Source organism: Engraulis encrasicolus, chromosome 17 (assembly GCF_034702125.1).
Source record: "Engraulis encrasicolus isolate BLACKSEA-1 chromosome 17, IST_EnEncr_1.0, whole genome shotgun sequence".
In the NCBI taxonomy this organism is placed as follows: Eukaryota; Metazoa; Chordata; class Actinopteri; order Clupeiformes; family Engraulidae; genus Engraulis; species Engraulis encrasicolus.
The window spans coordinates 10,400,057-10,421,937 of record NC_085873.1 but is presented as its reverse complement, the minus strand read 5'-3'; the positions used below and the strand labels follow the sequence as shown (position 1 = coordinate 10,421,937).

The window sequence follows — 21,881 nt, the reverse complement described above, 5'->3', positions numbered from 1 at the left end:
TTGTTGCATCATCAACGACGACATCAAGACGAAAATGTTGTTTGCTGTGATTAGTTTGGCGGCCATTAGAGGGGGGGGTGGCGCCGTGTGCTGTGCTGCCGCTGCTGACGCCGTGACGACTCCACTGCCTGTCTGTAAACGTCTAATGATGTGCAAAATTGCACACATCCGCCTCCCCGCCCCCACACAACCAACACCCCCGTGCCTCACGCCGCCGTCATTAGTCCTAAATCTTCCATGAAACGCAATCTCCCCACGGTTGTTTAACACGACTCCGACTCCACTCCGTTTAAAAAAATGCAGTGTAACTTCAACACTCGTTGAGTGTATCTGGTCCCAGCGTACTCTCCAAGATGTTAAATCCAATCTCTAAAGTGTGAAATGAACACTGCACATGTTAGCGTGTGCTCTACTCCGGCTCTGTGCCACGTCGCATGTGTGACAAGCGTCTAATCAACGGCTCGAGTTGACAATCTCCCCTGGTTAGAGGAAACATTTATTAAAAACGGCTCATCTGAATATTTATATGCATGTAGGAAGCCATCTTCGCTCGTCCTCTCTCTCTCCCTCTCTCTCTCTCTCTCTCTCTCTCTCTCTCTCTCTCTCTCTCTCTCTCTCTCTCTCTCTCTCTCTCTCTCTCTCTCTCTCGTTCTTGCTGCATGGCTGGCTGGCTCACTAGTTCGCTCTGTCTGTTGAAGTGGGTTGGCGCCTTGGGTTCTTAGTAGTGACATGGCAATTGCTTGTAAGTAATTATGTTTGTCTGCCTACACCAATTTGCCGTAAACTGACTGTACTTTGTCTCTGTCGCCTTGTCGCTCACGGTTCATCTTTTTTTTGCCTGTGTCTCTTTCTCTCTGTCTATCCCTTCATCCTCCACTACCCTCTTTTCTCTCTCTCTCTCTCTCTCTCTCTCTCTCTCTCTCTCTCTCTCTCTCTCTCTCTCTCTCCCCCCCCTCTCTCTCTCTCTGTCACCTACCTCTGCATCTCTCTTTCCAACTCCCCTTATCACTACTACTTCATCACATCTCCTTCTCTCTTTTCCTTTCTCTACCCCACATCTCGCTCTCTCTGTACTCTGTTCTTATCCCTCTTCCATTTTCTCTGTCTGTCTCTCTCTCTCTCTGTCTGTCTCTCTCTCTCTATCTCTCTCTCTATCTCTCTCTCTCTCTCTCTCTCTCTCTCCCTTTCTCCTCTCTCTCTTTCTCCCTCTCTCCTCTCTCTCTCTCTCACTCTCTTTCTCTCTCTCAACTCTCTCTCTCTCTCTCTCTCTCTCTCCCAGGTGGAGCATCTGACTGCAAGGGCCGGCTGCTGGGTGAAGGAAGAGCAAGACTCTGCTTCCACCACCACCACCACGTACGGCGGCCACAGCCACCTGGGTACCCTCCACCACCACAGGCCCCTGGCCAAGATGCGCAGCAAGAACCCACACCGGCCCTCAGACCACCGCACCTCCACGGCCACCATCACCACCCGTAGCAGCGAAGACGAGGACAGTGAAGAGGAGGAGGACGAAGATGAGGAGGATGAAGAGGAAGATGAGGAGGATGACGATGAGGAGGAGTATGACAGCTCCCCGCCCGTTCTCACCAAAGCACAGGTCATGTTCGGGGCCAAGAGAAAGGTGAGGCTTCAGCCCAACTCCTAATTGGCCGAAATTAGCGAGGGGGTGTGTTTTTTTTTCTTTTGTTATTGAGAGTTAACAAGAGAGGGATGGATGGAAAGAGAGCGATATAAACAGAAAATAGTGGAAAAAAAGAAGAGGAGGCTTCGGCTGTGGCTTGAGAGAGAGAGAGAGAGAGAGAGAGAGAGAGAGAGAGAGAGAGAGAGAGAGAGAGAGAGAGAGAGAGAGAGAGAGAGAGAGAGAGAGAGAGAGAGAGAGATAGAGATGTGTGGTTAAGAAAAGCGAAAAGGAAAGAGAGGGATGAAATTGTTCAGAAAGTGAGAGGGCCAAGTTTGCAGATTTTTTGGGAAGGCCGGGCTGTCATTTTGGATGAGCAGCAGACTTATTACTCTGGCACGACAAGCTGTGGAATGTTTATTCTGCTGTTAGGACAGTCGGAGTAGAATTGTTATGTTCTGTAGTTCCGAGAATTAAGTGTGTCTGTGTGTCTGCGAGTGTGCGTGCGTGCGTGCGTGCGTGCGGGAAGCTGAGGGGTAAGGTCTTTCCAGGGCGGCTCTCAGGTGGCCTAATAACATGGAGGTCACCCACCTTTGCCTTGGGTGAGATGCTACATTTCCGTTTCAGATCATCTCTGACCGGCCTTAACAGTTCAACTGGTAATAGTGTCAGAAGGCACGAAAATGATTAACTTAATTTTAGTGCTCATATTTAGCCACTGCATACAGTACATGCCGAACTCTGCATTTAGTAAGTGATGTATAAGAGGTGTTAATCAAAATCAATCATTTGTTGGGCATGTATTCACAAATTTCTTGTTTGCCAATAAGGCCTTTATCATTGATATAATCGTTATATAATCTATAATATAATGTAATATAATACAACCGAGAAGACTGAAGTTTGCCTAATCTGTTTTGTAACTGACTTCTAGAGACAGTAATTAGGCATTTATTAGCAGCAACATGTGAAACCTAAAATGAAGTGTTAATACTGTAAAGCAAACATGCATTTGTCTCCTTTTCGCCCTTACTCGCATCTTTGTCAAAGAGAGCGCAGCATATTTTCATCAGAAATCCACTGCTGAAACCTCACGGGCAGAATATCTGTTTTCACTCTCAGCCTCTAGAAGATTCCGTATTCATGACATGCTTATGCTTATTTAAATCATCCTCAACACAGTGAATGGGATCTTTTCATTTGGGGATGTTTTTATTGAACCGTGTCTTTGTGGTTGCGATCGGCGGCTGTTTGTGCTGCCACTGTTAGCCGAGATTCTGCTTCACTGCACTAAGCAAACAGAACCTCACCTCTCCTTACCCTTCAATTTTGGGTTTACACCCCCCTTCCCTACCCCGAGCTTCCCGGTAGTCTTAAATCAACAGTGTTAGTCTTCTCGATTTATTAATGGCGTATACAGTCTGCGCTAGACCAAATATTTGTGAGTGTTTCGTGTTATTTTTTTTCCCCCACTACTCCACCCCTCCTCTTCTGAACGGTAACGTTTACATCTTTCCCTCTTGAGTAGTCACAACAGTTTTGTCTGCAAGCTGGAACGCTGCCACCTAGTGTCAGAGGCAGTATTGCACTTGCCTGGTGGTGTTGTTGCTTATTGCAGAGTCCGTTGTGTTATGTTGTGGTACAGGAGATCCCTCTGCTGCTTCAGTGTTTTCTTCAATGTTATGTGTACTTAGTTCACTGTGTTGTTGTTTTTTTGAACATGTAAAGCTATTTACTAAACGAGAGGCTTTAGAAAAAGTGGAATCATATTGTGAGTCAAACTCTTAATTGTGTGAGTGTGCATGTATGTGTGTATGTGTATATGTGTGTGTGTTGTGAGAGCAAGGGATCGGATGGCTGGCGGTTTTGCTGGTGCTTCATGGCTCATTTGTGGCTTTCGAAGAGGAGGTTGGAATATTGTGTGTGTGTGTGTGTGTGTGTGTGTGTGTGTGTGTGTGTGTGTGTGTGTGTGTGTGTGTGTGTGTGTGTGTGTGTGTGTGTGTGTGTGTGTGTGTGTGTGCTTGTGTGTGCTTGTGTGTGCTTGTGTGTGTGTGTGCTTGTGTGTTTCGAAGAGGAGTGTGTGTTAGTGTGTCTTTCAAAGAGGAAGAGTTTGCCCAAGCGCTGTGGTTTGCTCTGAGCACTATTTTCCTGTGTATTCAATTTTTTCCTCTTTCTCTCCAACTCTCTCTCTCTCTCTCTCTCTCTCTCTCTCTCTCTCTCTCTCTCTCTCTCTCTCTCTCTCTCTGTCTTTATCTTTTTTCTTTTTCTTTCTTCTTCTCTTTTTCTTTCTTGACTTCTCAGGGATTTCAGTAATGAGGCCACAGCCTGAACCCTCAATTTGAACTCCTCGCTAACTACCAGTTTTGGGGTTTCTCTAAAGCGTTTCACAGAGCAGGAATGAGAAGGAGAGAGAGAGAGAGATAGAGATAAGGGGGACGAGAGAGAGCGTGTGAGAGGGTATCAATTAAAGTGTCATGTTTGCATGTCACCCTCTGCTTAGCAACGGCTCATCAATGTATCCTCCACATTTTAATGTGTTTTTGCTTTTCTCTCTCTCTCTCTCTCTCTCTCTCCCAACCCCCCCCCCCCCCCTCTTCACCAGAAACCCATTGCCCTCAAGAAGAAACGCGGCCGCAAGCGCAAGCGCATCAACAGCAGTGTCACCACGGAGACCATATCCGAGACGACGACGGAGGTCCTGAACGAGCCCTTCGAGAACGAGCCCTCCGAGGAGGAGGACGAGGAGGATGAGGAAGAGGAGGAAAGGCCCATGCCATTGCTGGAGCGTTCTGCGCGGCTTGGAGACATGAGCGAGGAAGACGACAACGAAGATGATGATGATGATGATGTGGAAGATGAGGAGGAGGAGGATGAGCAACGGCATCATCCGCAACAACAACATCATCATCATCATCATCGGCGGCGACAGCAGCATCATCAGCAGTATAGAGATGAAGATCTCGCACCTGCGAGTCCCGTCGCACAGCAGCCCACCAAGAAGCGGCGGGGGCGACCGCGACTGGTGAAGACCGAGGAGGAGAGCGGCAGTCACATAAACGAAGGCAATTTGACCTTTTTCAGTCTTTTTATTCTGAAATAGATTTTCTGTAATTCCTCTCAGTGTCCTAATCCCCCCCACCCCCCATTTCACTACGATGACTATTTATTCCGAAATATTATACAGAGACTTGGTCTTACAGTACTCTTGTCCGCGTCCTCCACCCCATAACCGCCCCTCCCTCCCACCATTTTGCTCCGATGACTGAGCCAAAATTGCTTAGTCCCTCGAAGCGTACTTCCATTGTCTGACGGTAATGGGGTTCTGGTTCATTTCGAGTACGTCTTTTCTCCTGTGTCACAATAGGGGGGTTTTACATTGAAGGGAGAATGGGAAAAAAGGTTGGCAAACCATAATTGAATATCCTGTTGGCCATTTCCCTGGAAGAATGGGTCTTTGTGTAAACCTAGAGGATAAAGGCCCTAAAGTTCATGAATTTGCATGGAAAGTCTCTGTTGGCCTTGGCTTTCCGCAGCACACTTACAGCTTATGTTTGAATGCTAACAAGTCTTTTTTCTCTCCCTCCCCCTCTCTGTCGTCCTTTTCTTGCCCTTCTCCAGGTTTCGACATCCCCATCCCAAAGAGAGCAGGGAACCCCCGTCTGCCCAAGCGCAAGAAGGGCTGGCCGAAGGGGGTGAAGCGCGGCCCGCCAAAATGGCGGCTGAAGAAGGAGGGCACCAAGTCGGGCTTCAAGCTGAACCTGTACACGCCGCCCGAGACGCCCCTGGAGGCTGACTACCACATCGCAACCGAGGAACCACGACTCCTCGCCGTCGGAGCTGCGGTGGCGGCGGTGGGACAGAGGGTCAGCGGAGTTGGAGGACTCGGGGAACACAACGACCCACCGGATGATGAGGAGCCCCCAACGATCACAGAGGAGGCCAGTGAGCCAGGAACTGGTCCAGGGTCAGTGGAGACGGATATGGATGCTGATGCTGATGCTGATGCAGATGCTGATGCGGATGCAGACATGGACGCGGATGGGGATGGGGATGGGGATGCAAGCAGGGTCCAGTCACCAGAACCCCAGACCCCGCTAGCTGAGCCCCTTGTCAGCCAAAGGGGGTCACCGGAGGACTCTCCTGTAAGGCAGGAGGAGGAGGAAGAAGATGAGGAGGAGGAGGAGGATGATGACGAGGATGAGTACGATGAAGAAGAACAGGAGGAGGAGGAGGAGGAGGAGGAGAAGGAAACACAGATGCAGTCAGTGGCTGCCTCGCCAGAGCAGCAGCAGGATGAGGAAGAAGAAAAGGAGGTAGAGGAGGAGCGAGAGGAGGAAGAGGAGGAGGATGAAGATGATGAAAAAGAGGAGGAGGAGGAAAAGGAGGAGCAAGAAAGGGAGAGGCCGACGGTAGACTCAAGGCAGGTTTCACCAGAGAGGGTGGATGAAGAGGAGGAGGAGGAGGAAGAGAATGAGAATGAGGAAGAGGAGGCTGGAGATGAAGAACAAAAGTGCAATGATTTGCACGAGAAAAAGCTCGAGCAAGATCAGGATGCAGACGACGAAGATGACCGTCATAAAGATTCCTCTTTGGCTTTAGCAGAGAAAAAACAGGAAGAGGACCAGGAAGACGAAGAGGCGGCTGAAGACAGCAGTCCAAAGCAGCGCTCTGACTACGCTCCGGACTTCATAGCTCCCAGCGAACCCAGCAGCCCTGCTCCTGCTCCAGAAGAAGAAGAAGAAGCAGAAGAAAACACTCCGGCTATTCCCAACAACTCCGCTTCCCCGTCCCCAGCCTCTCCCTGCAGCAGCAGTCCCGGTATTCCGGAAGAACCGGAGGAAGAGCCTGAAGCTACGAGATCCAACTTCAAGCCTCCTGCGGAGTCCGACCCTGAAGATGAAGAAGAGGAAGAGGAAGAGGAGGTGGAGAACCATAACAAGAACCAGCAAGGTGAGCACAGTTCCCTGCAACTGGAGGAGGAGGAGGAAATGGAGGAGAGGCCGCCCCCTGCACCCAGCCCTCCAATCACAACACAGGAGGAGGAGGAGGAGGAGGAGGAGGAAGAGCAGGAGGATCCTTCGTCCATCTGCCCGGAGACTGACTCTGAGACGGCGCAGGCGGTGCAAGCCCTTACCCAGGAGGCCGAGCGGCAGCAGCAACACCAGCAGCAGCAGCAGCACCAAGGAGACGAGGACGATGGCGAGGGCGAGATGTATGCCGACTGCTCCGAGACGCAAGAGGCCTGCCGCAGCCTCCAGACGCACTACGCCCAGCTGGAGCGCAGCCCTGCACCCCCGACCTCTGCGCAGACCACCGCCGTCCTCGACGACTATTCGCACTCGGAGCGCGGGAGCCCCATGTCCTCCGTCCCGTCCTCCCACCCCAGCCAGTCGGTACGCTCGGCCAGCAGTCCGGTCATCACCATCCTAGAAACGGCCGGCTACACCCAGATCAGCCCGGAGCAGCACGGCGGAAGTAACAACAACAACGGTAGTAACGGTATCGGCAATAACGGCAACAGCAATGCCGCTAACACTAACCGGGACAACGGTACCGGCGGTAGCAACAACAACAACAGCGGGCCGATCCCCTCCATCCCCTCCCTCGCCATGGAGACCAGCCCCATGATGGACGTGCCTTCCGTGTCGGACCACTCGCAGCAGGTGGTGGACAGCGGCTTCAGCGACCTGGGCAGCATCGAGAGCACCACGGAGAACTACGAGAACCCCAGCAGCTACGACTCCTCGCTGGGCACGGCGACCACCGGCGCGGCCTCCGGAGGCGGCGGTGGTGGTGGTGGTGGAGCTGGAGGACCCCCGGGGAGCGGATCTGGTGGCTCGTCCCAGAGTAGCTGCTCTTTCGGGGGCATGGTCATGGGGGGTCCCGGCGGCGGCCCTGGTGCTAGCAGCTGCGTGGTGGTGGGCCAGCAGATGGTTGGCATGATGCCCGCCGCTGGGAGTCTGAGTTCTCCTCAGCACTGTATTAGCAGCGTCAAGTCTCCGCAGGGGTGTGTGGTGGTGGTGGAAAGGCCGCCGAGTAATAGCCAACATGGTGGCGGTGGCGGTAGTGGTGGGGGTGGGCCACATCATCACCACCCCCACCATATTGGACACCCACACACACACTCCTACTCGCACCCACATCCTCACACGCAGCACGGTGGTGGTGTCCCTCATGGAGCCCAGAACGTGGGACCACACGGCGGACTGCACAGCCACACGGCGGCCACACACCCCCACGCTCAGCACGCTTTGCACAGTCACCTGATCCAACACGGGCAGCACCCGCAACACCATCAACCACACCCACACGGACATCCACATGCACACCCACACATGCACACACACCACCCAGCACAACACACAGTCCACAAGGCACCACCAACACACCATCCACATCCACATTCGCACCCGCACCTGCACCTGTCCCAAGGGGGGCCTCCCCCAGTCCAGCACCCCGGGGCTGCAGCAGCGGCAGGAGGTGGTAGACCCCATGGGCCTAGCCCCACCCCCCCAGGGCCCAGCCACTCCGCTCAACACACCCCCCACCACCAAGGAGGACCTCCATCCCAACAGCAGCAACAACAACAACAACAAGGGACTTTGCACGTCCCGCATACAGGACAGGCGCAGACGCATCCGCAGTCCCATGGGGCTCACGGACCACACGTGAGCAGTCGAGCCCAAGCGCAGCAACAACAGCAGCAGCAGCAGTCACAGCAGCAGCACTCGCATAATCAGCTATCTCACAGCAGCACACCACAGACGCCCCATCGACAACACCATCACCACCACCATGGCGCCAGCCTGAGTCACACGACGCAACACACACCCCACCCTCCTCCTCCTCCTCCGTCATCATCATCCTCATCGTCATCCTCGTCATCATCGTCCCAACACGCCCATGCCCAACGCGCTGCAGCTGCCCAGCATCACGGCCAGGAACACGGACACGGACACGTGCACGGGCCTCCACACACACAGCTGCACCACCACCATCCAACGCAGCAGCAGCAGCAGCAGCAGTGCGGCCCTGGCCCTGGCCCCGGCCCCGGCTGCGGCAGCCTTGCCTCCAGCTTCCCCAGCCCCATGCAGCTGGCTGACATGGCCCCTGGGCAGGGCGGAGGACGTCCACGTCCACACCCACATCCACATCCACATCCACATCCACATGCATCTTCACACCCACACTCGCACCCGGCAGGCCTGAGCGTGAGCAGCCTGTACGAGCGCATGGCGGCTGAGGCGAGGGCCGGGGTGGGGGCTGGCGCTCCGCCTCCTCCCAGAGGACCCCAAGGGGACTACAGCTCCCCCTACGGGCAGCCCACGGGCTCTTTCAGCCTGGCCAAGCTGAAGCAGCTCACGAACACGTTAATGGACCACCCCCCAATGCCGTTCGCACACGGACACGGCCATGGCCACGGCCACAGCACGGGCCCTCCGCACCCCATTAGCGCCTATGCAAGCGGAGGGCCTGGGGCTGAGCCTGGGCACGGGCCTGGTGGTGTGGGGGGTGTTGGGGGTGGAGGTCCAGGACCCGGTGGGGGTGGTGGTGGAGGTGGTGGTTCGCATCTGGTGGTGGGGGGTCATGGCACGGCTCCTCCTCCGGCTCCCGGTGGTGGTGCTGGTGGTGGTGGACCCGGTGGACCCCCCCAGCCCCACGCGCATCCCACACCCAACATCACCCCCCCGCCTCCCTCCATGATGCTGCAGAGGAACATGGCGGCGGTGATGGGCATCACGTCGGCTGCAGCTGCGGCCGCGTCGCAGAGGATCCACCAAGCGCAGGTGGGCAGCGCCGCTGCTGGCGGTGGAGCTGGAGGTGGAGGTGGTGGTGGTGGGAGTAGCAGTGGAGGTAACTCTGCGTCGTCCTCGGCCAGCAAGAGTCATCACGCGGCCTCCTCCCGCACCAAATCGACCCCGCTAGCGCACCACCCGCCTCCCCCACCCTCCTCGCACCACCACACGCACACCTCTCACCCTCACGGCCACCCGCACTCTCACCCGCAGCAGCAACAGGTGACCATGCAGGCGCCCAGCAGTGCCCTGGCCGCGGCCATGCCGCGTCACCACGTCAACATGGGCGCCGTCAACGTCAACATGAACCTCATGTCCGCCCCGTCCGCCTACAGCGCCGTCAACTCCATCAACCTCAACGCCATGAACATGAACAGCTACCACGCGCACCCCCACCACCCTCACCACCACCGCGTCAGCCAGCAGATCATGCCCAACGGCCACGGTTACCACACAAACCACCCGCACCCCCACCCTCACCACCATCCGCACCCGTCGGCTGCGGCGGTCTACATGAACCAGTCTCCGCAGTACCCTATGCAGATGGGCATGATGACTGCCAGCCAGTCGTACGCAGCCGCGGCGCAGCAGGCAGCCCAGCAGGCAGCCGCCGCGCAGGGGCCCGCGTCGCACCACGGCAACGTTATGTACTCCGCTGCGGCAGCCGCCGCCGCCGGTCACCACGGTTACATCAACACGGGCATCGCCAAACAGTCGCTCAAGGGACCTTTCATGAGGCGGTAGCGAGCGGAATGCCCACACTGTCATACGGACGCAAACTCAAACGAATACACACACACACACACATACACTCACACTCACACATCATTGGCAATCACTCGTAGTGAGAACGATTGCCCTCCTGACGGTGGGGTCTGGTCACTTGTGGGTCATCAAATGACTGTTGAGGCCAATCCTCTGAAGTCACACACATACAGTACACATACATGCACATACAAACAGATGAATACATGTCCATAATGGTCTTGAGATGCACTGCTTTTTGCCTTTCTGTTTGTCTCTTTTTGAGTCGTTAACCCCTTGAAGTTACTGAAAAACCAGCACTTGGTAGGAATGCAAAAATTTTAAATCAATAATAATGAGAGAGAGAAAGAGAGCGCGAGAGAGAGAGGAGAGAGAAAGAGAAAAAAATCAAGATTTGCAGAGATAGAAAGTTATTTTCACATTAGAGAAGCATTTGTGCTATTTTTTCCATTCTTTCTTTCTTCTGTAAAGAAATTGGAAAGCCTTACTTAATAAACTTAATAAAAAATCTAATAATGGTAATAAAAAAGATGAACAGCCTTTCTGGGGGGCATGGGACTAGAAGGGGGCTGTGCTGTGTCCTTATTAACCCCTTACCATCCGCTCCTTTCCCGATGTTGCGTCAATACGAGCTACATGTCAAGCTGAGCTACCAAGCCATTAGTACAGTGGAGTTAAGTACATCAGTGGTTCCCAAACCTTTTCAGCGGGGACCCCCTTTTGGACTGGTTTTCGACACCTCACCTCATCATAGTGTCAGCCGAGTAATGGATTTCTACTAATATTAGCGGACAATGTTAGTGGACAGTATTCGCATATTTTCCATTAATTGTTTGTCCGCTAGTACTGCTAGAAATCCACAGGCCAGGAAACACATTAACCATACAAGCGAATTCTGTTACTAACTATAGAATTATGTGAGCTGTTATCTGTTAACCTGCGGATTTCCCAGTGTTATACAGCAAATTCATTGCGAAATTTCAACGACCTCAGCTACTTGGTTGCATTGGTCGTTGCTGATGTTCACATACAATTACCATTTTAACTATGTTACCAGCCTTTTGGTAGCTCACCTCGACAAAGTAGACCATCTCGACAGAGCACCAGCCCTTACCCAAAAACGTACAACCACTTGGCCCCCACACTTCCCAATCCAATCCAGCCCAGTGCCGCCCCTTGCCTACCCCAACACTACACACCCTCTTTTACGCTTAGCCCAAAAAAAGCAATCCAACAATCCCTTGGAGCCTGTTTCTCGAAAGCATTATTGCTAACCAGTTAGCAACTTACTAGGTTTCCAATGGGAAATTGCATTGCCGCTAATTAAGTTGCCAACTTAGTTGAGAAACTTACCCCTGTCCTCAATCTTCCCCAAACAAAAACACCCTCTTACCCATTTTTGCCCTCCCGAATCCAATCTCACCCCTCCCTACCCCAACATGTGCACTCTCTTACCTTTCGCCTACTTGCTCGAAAGTTCCCAAAAATCTGAACCAGTCCTACATCATAACCAAAACACATCCACCCTCTTAGCCATGTTGCCCTCCCAATCCCCCCTCTCAATTCAATCCCACCCCCCCTCAGGGGCAGAAGCCGTCTCAAAATGCAGCTTCCTAGAAGCTGTGTAATGTGCCTGCTGCGACGGAATTTAAGCGAGCGAGCGAGTGGACATCTTGGAGCTTGTTTCCAGCCGACCTGTCAAACAGTGCTGAGAAAACAAGTTTCCCCTTTGTTTGTTTGTACCATAATAAACTCTTTTTTGCCTTTGTACAATTATTAATTAAATTATTCTTCAGACTTTATTTTGCAAAAAAAAAGAAGAAGAAAAAAATAAAGTGATGACTTTAGCATGCTCAAAAAGTCTCTATGTAAGTTGACAGTGCATTTAAGTAGTACTGTACTTTTAAGTGTCGTGCTTAATAGCAAGCCATTTTTAAAATGTTGGGCCTTCAAGCTAAGTTTTCCTTGAAACAGGGAAAGAAAAATGATAACAAATTATATTTTGTTAATTCTGATACTGTACAAAAAAAACCTTTCCCCCTTGTAAATTTGGTCCTTGCTTTTTTTGTTTTGTTTTTATTTTTCCGTTTTCCTTTTTTCATTTGTTATTTTTGTGTGTTATAAAAAAAGATTTTATTGATATGTATTGTATGTACAATTCTGAACTCTTTTTGTAACAAAAATTTCTTCACGGCAGCTTTCTGTTTTATAATGCAGATTGAGGGTAATCCTGAGTAATAAACGCATATATTTCAGAGTTTGTACCCAGTTCAATTCCAAAACATTTCAAAAATGTAGACAGAATAAAACACACACACACAAACACACCGAAAAGTTTAAAATATTACTTACAATATAGAGACCTAATTTAGTCCAAAGTTGATATTTTACAAAAATGCCTTGGAATTTACACTTTCATTCCATGTGTAGATTTGTTTTCTATCTTTATTAAAAAAAAATAATAATAATGATGTTGGATTTCTATTTTACATAAATGTGGTGTAGAGCTTGTGAATAGACCAAACAGAAGCTAACAGACAATTGCATGTATAAAGCGACTTGTACTTTGTGTTTTGTTAATATCACTCTTTTTTTCTAGCCTTTGTACCAACGCAGAGTGACTTGGTACCATGGCAATGGAGTTGAGGGTTTTTTGGGGGCGGGGCAATCCTGGTTATATGTACAGATACCGACGCAACGACAAGTCATGTATTTATGAGTTATCACTTAGTCGAAATAAAAAGCAAAATGCTGTACATTTTAGCATAAATAAATTATGATCTACCATGTACCTCCTGCTTTCTTGGTTTTCATTTTCTTCTTCTTATGTGTCTGAAAATGTACTACTTCTGTGGCTCCTTGTACAAAAAATGATATACAAATAACAGAAATAACATATGTGAAGCCCGTGGCACAATTCAAAGGGGATCAAAATATCTTTTTAATACCGCCATTCGTTTGCATGCCAATTTTTTTCGCTAAAAAGAGGTCCCATGAATGTGGAGAATTTGACATTACTTTCGAGCTCTGTGGTGGAGATTTTTTGTCTCCAGATAGTGCAAATAGTGTTTTCTTATTTAAAGGTGCACTGGGTAATATTTTTAGCATTTTCTTTTCAGAATTCATGCTGCCCATTCACAAAGCATGAATTCTGAAATGAAAATGTGGTGGCATGTATTAGTGGATAATACATGCAGAGTTCCCACGGGTAATGGAATTTCTGGAATATCAGGGAATTTCATAAATGTTTTTCCAGTCATGGAAAGTCATGGAATTTTACTATTTTACATGCACAGTCATGGAATATCATGGATTTTTTTGTGTAGAAGCAAAAACTTTTTTGTTTGGTGTACAACATTGTTTCTTACTGGTAATACTACAATGCTTCGCCAGAGACGGTTTGGTTTCGCGCTGTAATGTGCAACATTCTAGAATTAAATGAGCCCACTTAAGTCTGGCGGTTGCTCGGCATCGTCTCAGTTTTCACACTTTTTAAAACGTTTTCACATCATTTTTACTGAAGTGGTCATGGAAATGTAGTTTTTTGGGTCTGGAAAGTCATGGAAAATCATGGAATTTTATATCTGAATTAGAGTGGGAACCCTGTAACATGCCACCACCATCGAATTCTAAGTATTCATTATGACTGGGAACATTGCACTTTTCATAGGCTACATGAAAAGGTGGATCTTCTCCATGTCCGCCATTTTGAATTTCCAGAAATATACATTTTTAGCTGCAAAACTTACTGTTCTTTAGTCATGCTAGTTAATATTAGTGTTATGTATATTAAATATTAGTTAATATAGTACATAATTAAATATTAGCTAAAATTCATCAAATTTGGCAATAGGCAGCGCAGTTTCAATGAGCAGCATAGTTGAAATAGCCTACCTATTCTGATATTTTGACCACAAATCCTACTTACACAAGTGCACCTTAAGGCATATAGAGGAGAAAAGGGGAAAGACACAACATGAAGAGTAATGACACCATCTTGACTTTCAAAAATACAGTGAATGCGCTCACATCAGTAGTGGGCTATACAGGTGCTGGACCAAACAGATGAAGACTGAAAAAATATTAAAGGTCAGCAGCACTGATCAATGCTCCCAAAAGCATAAAAGCATATGCTATTATTGTGCTATTATTGGACATGTTTTCTCATTTTTGTCCTCCAGCATCTTCATTTTCCCATGGCTCTGTACCATATGCTATGTTTTCTGGCGGGCCTTTTGAATCATGCTGTTCTTGGATGGAACTTCAAGTCATTTTCTCCGATTCTTTGTGCTTGTGAGTCTCACACAATCTGCCAAATGCTGCCGGTAATCAGTGCTAATCGACCACTAAACCTTCAGCTGGTTCCCATTTTCTATTACTTATATTTTTATTATTATTTTATTCAGTGTGTGTGCGTGCTTGCTTGTGTGTGCCATTGCCAGATAGTGGTCTCCTTTGTAGCAGCCCATTTGAATACTTGCATAAAAAGCCGTCTCTCTGCACACCACATCCCCTTGGAGTGAATCATAGCTTAATGGCATTGGTTTATGTGGGCAAGAGAAATCCTAGCTGAAGTGGGTGGCAGCGACAATCAAAATGCTTGTTTGTTTCCGGTGGAAAGAAAGAACAAAAAAAGGGGGGGGGGGGTGCCAGGGGGAGTACGCAACCTCATTTCCACTGGTCTTGTCATGTAATAATAATAGCATTGAAGCCCTGTCAGTGTCATTTACCCCCACTTAAAAAGGCTTGTCATCACCTCTTTAAAAAAAAGGTAGGCCTATACATACTTATTTTGGTCGTTTTACATGTACATATTCAGGTAATTGTGTTTTAGTTACTGAGAGTTGTGGTTCCCAACCAGACACCACTGTGGGTATGCAAGCATATTGTAGGATGTATGTGGAAAACTTAAATAATAACAAATGTATATGGAGCAGACATAGTCACATTGGGATAGACAAAGAGATATAGAACAGTGAGGTAGTAGGCCTACTTGTACGACAAAAAGGTTTAGGGGGTACACAAGCCCAAAAAAAGGTCGGGAAATGCTGACTATGAGCATATGTTAAATCTATTGTCCGAAGGGCTATCCTGTTTCTCCATGGCTGTAGTAGTCGCTAAACTACCTTACCCAATGACATTTTTGAGTGATTTTCTCCACATTACCGGTGTTCCATAGATCCTTTGTGGTGTCCTTTCATTTACTTTTTTTGGTGGAATCCATTTATTCAGAATGCAATAAACATACAACAAAATATATCTTAAGCATCATTTGTTAACTCACACCTGCTGTGTCCAGGCAGGTAGGAGGACCATTGAAGGAAGATCAGTAGGTTTCAAACAGTAGTGTCAACAATGGTCTGTCAACAATAACAACATTACTTTACTGCACAGACAACATTTTTCACCAGATGCGCGTCCATTTACTGGCCTTGGCCTGATTAGTCAGTCAGTCTTTCCATCCATAATGACCATAGGAATCCTATTAGGATATCTCAAGTGTAGCAGTGGTGGGCGCTGTCAACTTCAAAGGAATTAACTCTGGGGGGTGGCTGTGGTGCACTGCATAGAGCACCTGCACCATATACCTGGGGGCCTTGGTTCAAATCCAGCCTGGGTCATTTCACAACCCTTTCCCATCTCTCTGTCCCATTACTTTCCTGTCATGTCTTCACAATCCTATCACAATAAAGGCACTAAAAGCCCAATAAAGTAAGACATAAGACATAAATTGGGTGTGCCTAAAAAGAAGTGCAAACTTGATGGCTGAAGGGGCGAAGCGCGTCTGCTTATGGACATTGTGGCATAATATACTATAATGAGACTCAGCTTGCGATTTCCTCCAATTTCAACATACTACAGTTCAGTCACTCGGCCTCAACCTACCCCTTTCCGCTCCTGCAGACTCACCCCCATCTCAAAATCTTGCAGATAATTCTCAGAGAATTACTGAAAATATCAACTTCATTCAGTCCGAAGTTGATGCTTTTTCCGAGTCCCCCGACCCCTCCTGCTCCTTCCGTCCCCCTCCCTCTCCTCCTCCTCCTCCCTTCCTCTTCTCCTGCAGGCTCATGTCCAGTTCCCTGAGCTGCTTGAGGAAGCCCCAGTTGGGGATGATGCGCCTGTGGACCTTCACGCTGTCGATGGCCTGCACCACAGTCATGTGCTTGCAGATCATGAGGTAGGCCAGGAAGAGAGTGGCTGAACGACTCCTGCCCATCACACAGTGCACCAGCAGCTTGTCTGTAAGCGGACACAGAATCATGGAGAGTAATGGAGAATCCGATGAAGACAACAGGCACACCAAGCCTATGACTTTGGTATCAAAAAGTAGGTTTGGGAAAGCTCTAGGTCTAGGCCAGTGCCTTGTCTGGTAGGGAAACGAATGCATAGAAAGGGGAAAGGACATAATGTGAAGCACTTTTGAACTACTTGAAGAAGTAATTCCGAAACAAAATTAATCTTGAATAGAATCAAATCTAATCTTATATTATGAATTATCATTATATCTGCATCAATCATGTACGTCTTGAGCCTCTCTTCTCACTGTAAATCGTCAGAAATCATGTGCTACCTGAATGTATTAGTTGTAAACCAGTGCCACCTGCTCCAAAAGCCCTGGTTTTATCTGTTCCATTAAACCAGGCAATAACCTGGCTGAATTGGGTAGGGGCAGGTAAAACCAAGTCATTTGGAATATGGCACTGGATTATAACTGAATTGAGTTTGACCACAGGGAGTGACCCTAGAGGCAGTACTCACTTTACCACTAGGACCAAGTAGCACTATACAATGGTACATTTACATCAGTGAATCAACTGTTTATCCTTGGTTAAGGTTTGAATAGTGCAAAACGTTTAGCTTTAAAATATCGCCCAAGTCCACATACTTTCAGGATTCCTCAAGACGCTGTCGATATACTCGGCCACTTCGTAGAAGTAGACGCTCAGGTCAAACGAGGGCACATCAGAGGCAACCACCCCATAATAGTCCACGTTCATGCCGTGGTAGTAATCTGCCCCGGTGGCCACGTTGTTCCAGGTGCCCTCGGCGGCGTTCAGGACGTGGGTGATGCCCTTCTGCTGCAGGCCATAGCGGTCCCTCGCTGTCTCTCTACAGATAGATAGATAGATAGATAGATAGATAGATAGATAGATAGATTGATAGATAGATAGATTGATAGATTCAAAGCGTTGGTATTAGGTTGGCTATTGTAATAAATTTAACATGGCCATAGCACTGAAACAGGACATATTTGGACTATAAGGTTTTGTCACTGAATAAAGGAGTTATAATGAAGACCATTTTCAGTCTACACTCTTTTTTTTGACAAAATATGTTGGCTAGTTACTGCACTTTACCTTTGTAGGGCAGTATAGCGAGACCTACTGGTTCTCTACAGTACAGATCACCACTGTTGAGGAGTAGCTGACTGACATGTTTGTGGGTTACAATGACTACGTTTGCATGATGTTTTTAATTCCGATATATAAATTCTGAATTTAATAGTTCAGAATTAAAGTTATTTTGGATATGGATATTGACTTCACGTGATTGATAAAGGTTGCTAAAGCAGACAGTCTGTAACACTATGTAACGTTGGCCCCTAAGCAATATTCAGGACTTGTGATATCTGATAAACATTCTCTCTTAAGTCACAGTATAGTTGTGCAATGTAATGTTTTAAGCTCCAAAGTCCAAAGTGGTTCTACTCTTTCTCCTGACCCCTGTAGTTCTACAACTATAACAGAATCCCACTGCAGTCTCTCAACGTTTTAACAATCTGATTTTTATTCCAGGCTGCAAGTCCACCTCCAGCCTTGCAGTCATTGCACAGTCGGACACCTGTCATGAATCAAAAAGACACTTGGAGAGACGCTGAGATGGAACCGGTCCCCTCTTCACTCCCACACACTCCCTGCTCTGTGTTCTCCATCCCAGCCCCATGCACTGCACTCTGAGTCGTTTTACACGCTATTAAAAAACTGACATGAGTTTAATGCGCCATCGTCTCCTCCCACACAGTGCAGCGCAGAGCTCCCCAGCCAGGAAGTGAGACCGCCAGACAGCCAGCCAGCCATCCAGCCAGTCGATCAGTCGAGCAGAGAGAGATGGAGAAAGGCGGACAAACTGGATTCAGGGCCGTTTCAAGGTATTTGGAGGCCCTAGGCAAAGAGGTACTTTAGGTCCCCCCTTCTACTATTGAGACTATTAGGAGAGGGCCACATCGAGAGATATTTCAACAGCAGAAGCACCTTGCGGTCATTGAGTTAAGGGAGGTGGGAACACTCAAAAACTTGTTAGGTGTTGCTGTCATTTCAATGCAAGTGCATAGCCAGTCATCATGGGTGGGAGGTTCAGCTCGGGGCCCTAGGCAATTGCCTAGTTTGCTTGCCTGGTTGCGACAGGCCTGACTGTATTGCGTAAGTAAAAAATCAAATTTCTGTCTTTGCCTTTGTCTTTGACTTTCACCGCCCTGGTCTCTCAGCACAGGTGATTTCACTTACCCCCTCCTCTGTCCCATCATGCATCAGCTGGTTGAGTTATAGACATACACAGGGACGAACTGGGACCAAAATCTAGCCCAGGCATTTTTGGCGTAGACCATCCCCTCACACAGCCCATTTGCTTTTCAACGATATTAGGATTAGCTCAGTCCACTGTCTATATTAGCGAAGGACCAATGGGCCGGACTCTAAAGAGGAAAACAACAACATTGGCCCATGACTGAGGACTATTGGCCCACCGGGAAAATGCCCTGTATCTGTATTCCAGATTGCCAGTCCAGGACCCCGTTTCTCAAAAAGCATTGTTGCTAACCAGTCAGTAAAAACGTTGTCGAGAAACGCACCCCAGCTCTGGACATACCGTAGCCAGAGATTCTTTAAGTATATAGAGATATGCCAACATAGTAGGTTTCTATGGGCACCTAACGCGACCAGGTTCCGGTCTGCCTAAAGGGCCGTGTCATAATGCTCCTACAATGAATAGAACAGTCCTTAGGTCTGCCTAGGTCTGCCTAAGGGGGGCCATAATAGAACCAGGAAACAATGGGCCAATGGAACCTCTCTCTCTCTACTCTCTCTGCCGTAGTCCTATATAGTTACACGGTCACTGAGGTTGAACAAGTATAGTGACTCTGACTGTCACAAATAGTGTGTGGCAGCGAGGACATTTACAGAGTTTTACAGGGCCTCTGACAACTTTGGCTAGGCCCAGGACAAAGTCATGTGAAAGCCCCCCCAATTAATGCAATGTAATGAGGACCCATTTTGGTGTCCCCTTCCTCCTGGGCCTGGAGCAACTGACCTCTTTGTCTCTGTGAGACTTATTCGTTCCCGGTGCTGATATTGGGCCAGACCAGTTTGTCCCCCCCACCACTCCTTGTCGGCTTTCCTGTGTCAGCTTTGCTGTGTGGCAGCCAGGATTTTTTTTTTAAAAGCACAGGATTTCTATTCCTTCCAAGCCTCTGTGAGACTTACTCATCCCCAATGTAGACGTTGGGCCAGACTTGGTTGACGTGTGTGTAGGCCACGCTGCCGTGCGTCAGGTGCTTCTCCAGCTCGTAATTCGGAGGGGTCTCATAGTCCTCCTCCTCCTCCTCCGGCTTGGGAGCGGGGGGCCTGGGAAGCTTGATCTTCTTGCCAGGCATGATGGAGCCGTGGGAGAACTGAGAGAGAGAGAGAGAGAGAGAGAGAGAGAGAGAGAGAGAGAGAGAGAGAGAGAGAGAGAGAGAGAGAGAGAGAGAGAGAGAGAGAGAGAGAGAGAGATGGGAGAGGGATATAGAGAGAAAAAGGAGAAGGCCAGAGAAAGAGAGAAAGATGGATTACAGAGAAGCAGAAGGAAAAAGAGAAAAGTCCAGAGAGAGAGAGATGGATACAGAGAGAAAGAGAGCAGGCCAGAGGCTGTCGTTCTTCAGCTAAAAGACCATTTCTAGCTCAGTCACCTCAGGTTCAATTTGTGTCTTTCAAAACTGTTCTTTTTAAGTGGAACAGTGACTGAGAGCATTTGTTTTATCTGCAGTACTGCACCTTTCAGTGCCTGTGTGTCATTCAGTTTCCCTTGTCAGTCTCGTAGAGTGGTCATTGGTGACGGGTAGAGCCGCAACTCGGGTCAAAGGTCAACGTTGAGGTGAAGTTCAACGTCATGACCTCCATGATGCTTAAAAGTATGGCATTTGATTCTTTGCTAAATGTGAATTCAACACCACAACACAGGCCGTCCTGAGTGTGATTCTGACAGCTGATCCGTATTAAAGTGCTCCACAGAGTGTTTGTTCTTTTCAAATATCCTAGCATACGCATTCGTCTAAATGTGCTGTATATAAAAGCAATTTCTGCACAGTGCTGTATACGTCACACTCAATTTTAATCAGACACCGATGGAAGCTTGCCCTTTCATGTGGCGCGGTGCAGCGCAGACGGCTCTCATTCTGTCTCTCGGAGAAATGCGAACTTACCAGGGGTCAGTCAGTCCTCGTACTGTATTTTCCCCCTCTGACTGTCATCTAATATGTACAGATCAAAGTTGTTTTTATTTCGCCCCCCGGTTTCTAACTGTGCTTTGAGTGGGTTTTCAGGGAATGCCAGAACCCGGTTGGAGGCAGGACGTCAGGCAAAGCAGGCAGGCAGGCAGGCAGGAAGGACCGTATGACAGCAACACTGACAGGCAGGCGTCGAGTCGAGCCTGGGTGGTATTTTTAGTCGTGCTCCACTTTCCTGGCGGCTAGGCACTTAGCTCGATCCCGACTGTGAATCTAAACACCGTCCTGGAAACTTAAAACTTACTGCTGGCACATGTTTCTCTCTCTCTCCGTCTCTCTCTCTTTCTGTCTCTGTCTCTCTCTCTCTCTCTCTCTCTTTCTGTCTCTGTCTCTCTCCCGCACAACCCCCTGTATTTCTGTGTTTGTGGAGATGGTATTCCTTTCAACCTTGATCTCTGTGGAACTTGTATGGTTAACAAAATATATATGCTAGCTGGAGTATTCTCTGCATTTTTTCCCCTCTCAACGCACCGCAAAGGCTGTTTTTCATTGAACCGCAGTGCTGCCTTTTGACTCGGAGTCCTGGCTCTGTGTTTTACATTTGTCCTCCTGTCAGGATTTCTTTTACAGTTTGATGCTCTCAAGAAAGCACTCAGTACAGCCCTTGCTAAAAACTGAAATCAGACACTGACAAGACCTGGCTGATACTCTGTATACACAGTACATTTTACAGTGTAATTTCAACACAAATTCAACACTATCTGTGTTATATTCAACTCTCTAAGTGTTAAATGGACAATGTAGTGAGGACCCAATTTTGGGGGGCCTTCCTCCTGGGCAACTGGCCTAATTGTCTCTGTGAGACTTGCTCGTTCCCGATGTTATATTCAACTGTTCTACTCAACTCTTTAGGTGTTAAATTAACACTACTGTACACAAGTCATAAGAGTTAGCTGATGGTGTGATGGTGGCTATACACAAGTGTGTAATGGTGCTGGTGCAGTAGGTCTTCACCAAAAAAAACAGATCAACTTCCATCTTTTGTTTGTCTTCTTCAAGAGGGCTGAAAAAGAGAAATAAGATTCATCTCGTTTCATATCCTGCCAAGGAGCAGAGAAGAAAAAGAAAAGTGTATCTTTTATCTCTTAATTCCCTTTCAAAATTCAAAATCGCTCGCTTTTAAGTCTTCTGTGCCATTGAGAAAGTGGGAGAAAGGAGC

The 21,881-nt window shown here is 48.4% G+C and overlaps 2 protein-coding genes across 2 annotated transcripts in view; one reads left to right on the top strand and one right to left on the bottom strand.

Moving 5' to 3' along the window:
• The window catches only part of LOC134467803 (histone acetyltransferase KAT6B-like), a 72,821-nt gene extending 59,851 nt beyond the window's left edge, over window positions 1–12,970 (top strand). Inside the window, exons 17-19 of the mRNA XM_063221738.1 lie at window positions 1,280–1,621; window positions 4,221–4,680; window positions 5,237–12,970. Coding sequence (XP_063077808.1) covers window positions 1,280–1,621; window positions 4,221–4,680; window positions 5,237–10,158 — 5,724 coding nt within the window. The 3' untranslated portion in view covers window positions 10,159–12,970. The remainder of the gene's footprint in view (window positions 1–1,279; window positions 1,622–4,220; window positions 4,681–5,236) is intronic.
• Window positions 12,971–15,436: 2,466 nt separating this feature from the next.
• Window positions 15,437–20,954, bottom strand: dusp29 (dual specificity phosphatase 29). The gene is made up of 4 exons (XM_063221737.1): window positions 20,639–20,954; window positions 19,662–19,849; window positions 17,069–17,292; window positions 15,437–16,422 (listed from the first exon to the last, which is right to left on the bottom strand). The coding sequence occupies exons 2-4, from the start codon at window positions 19,829–19,831 to the stop codon at window positions 16,148–16,150; spliced, it is 669 nt and encodes a 222-aa protein (XP_063077807.1). The 5' UTR covers window positions 19,832–19,849; window positions 20,639–20,954; the 3' UTR covers window positions 15,437–16,147.
• Between the last annotated feature and the right edge of the window lie 927 nt (window positions 20,955–21,881).

Bases quoted from the DNA above. Each gene is read 5' to 3' on its own strand.
- dusp29 (XM_063221737.1), bottom strand. From the start codon at position 19,831: ATGCCTGGCAAGAAGATCAAGCTTCCCAGGCCCCCCGCTCCCAAGCCG. The intron at 17,293-19,661 runs GTAAGTCTCACA...ATCTATCTGTAG, and splicing joins AACGTCTACATTGGGGATGA to AGAGACAGCGAGGGACCGCT. The intron at 16,423-17,068 runs GTATGTGGACTT...GTCCGCTTACAG, and splicing joins CGTCTTGAGGAATCCTGAAA to ACAAGCTGCTGGTGCACTGT.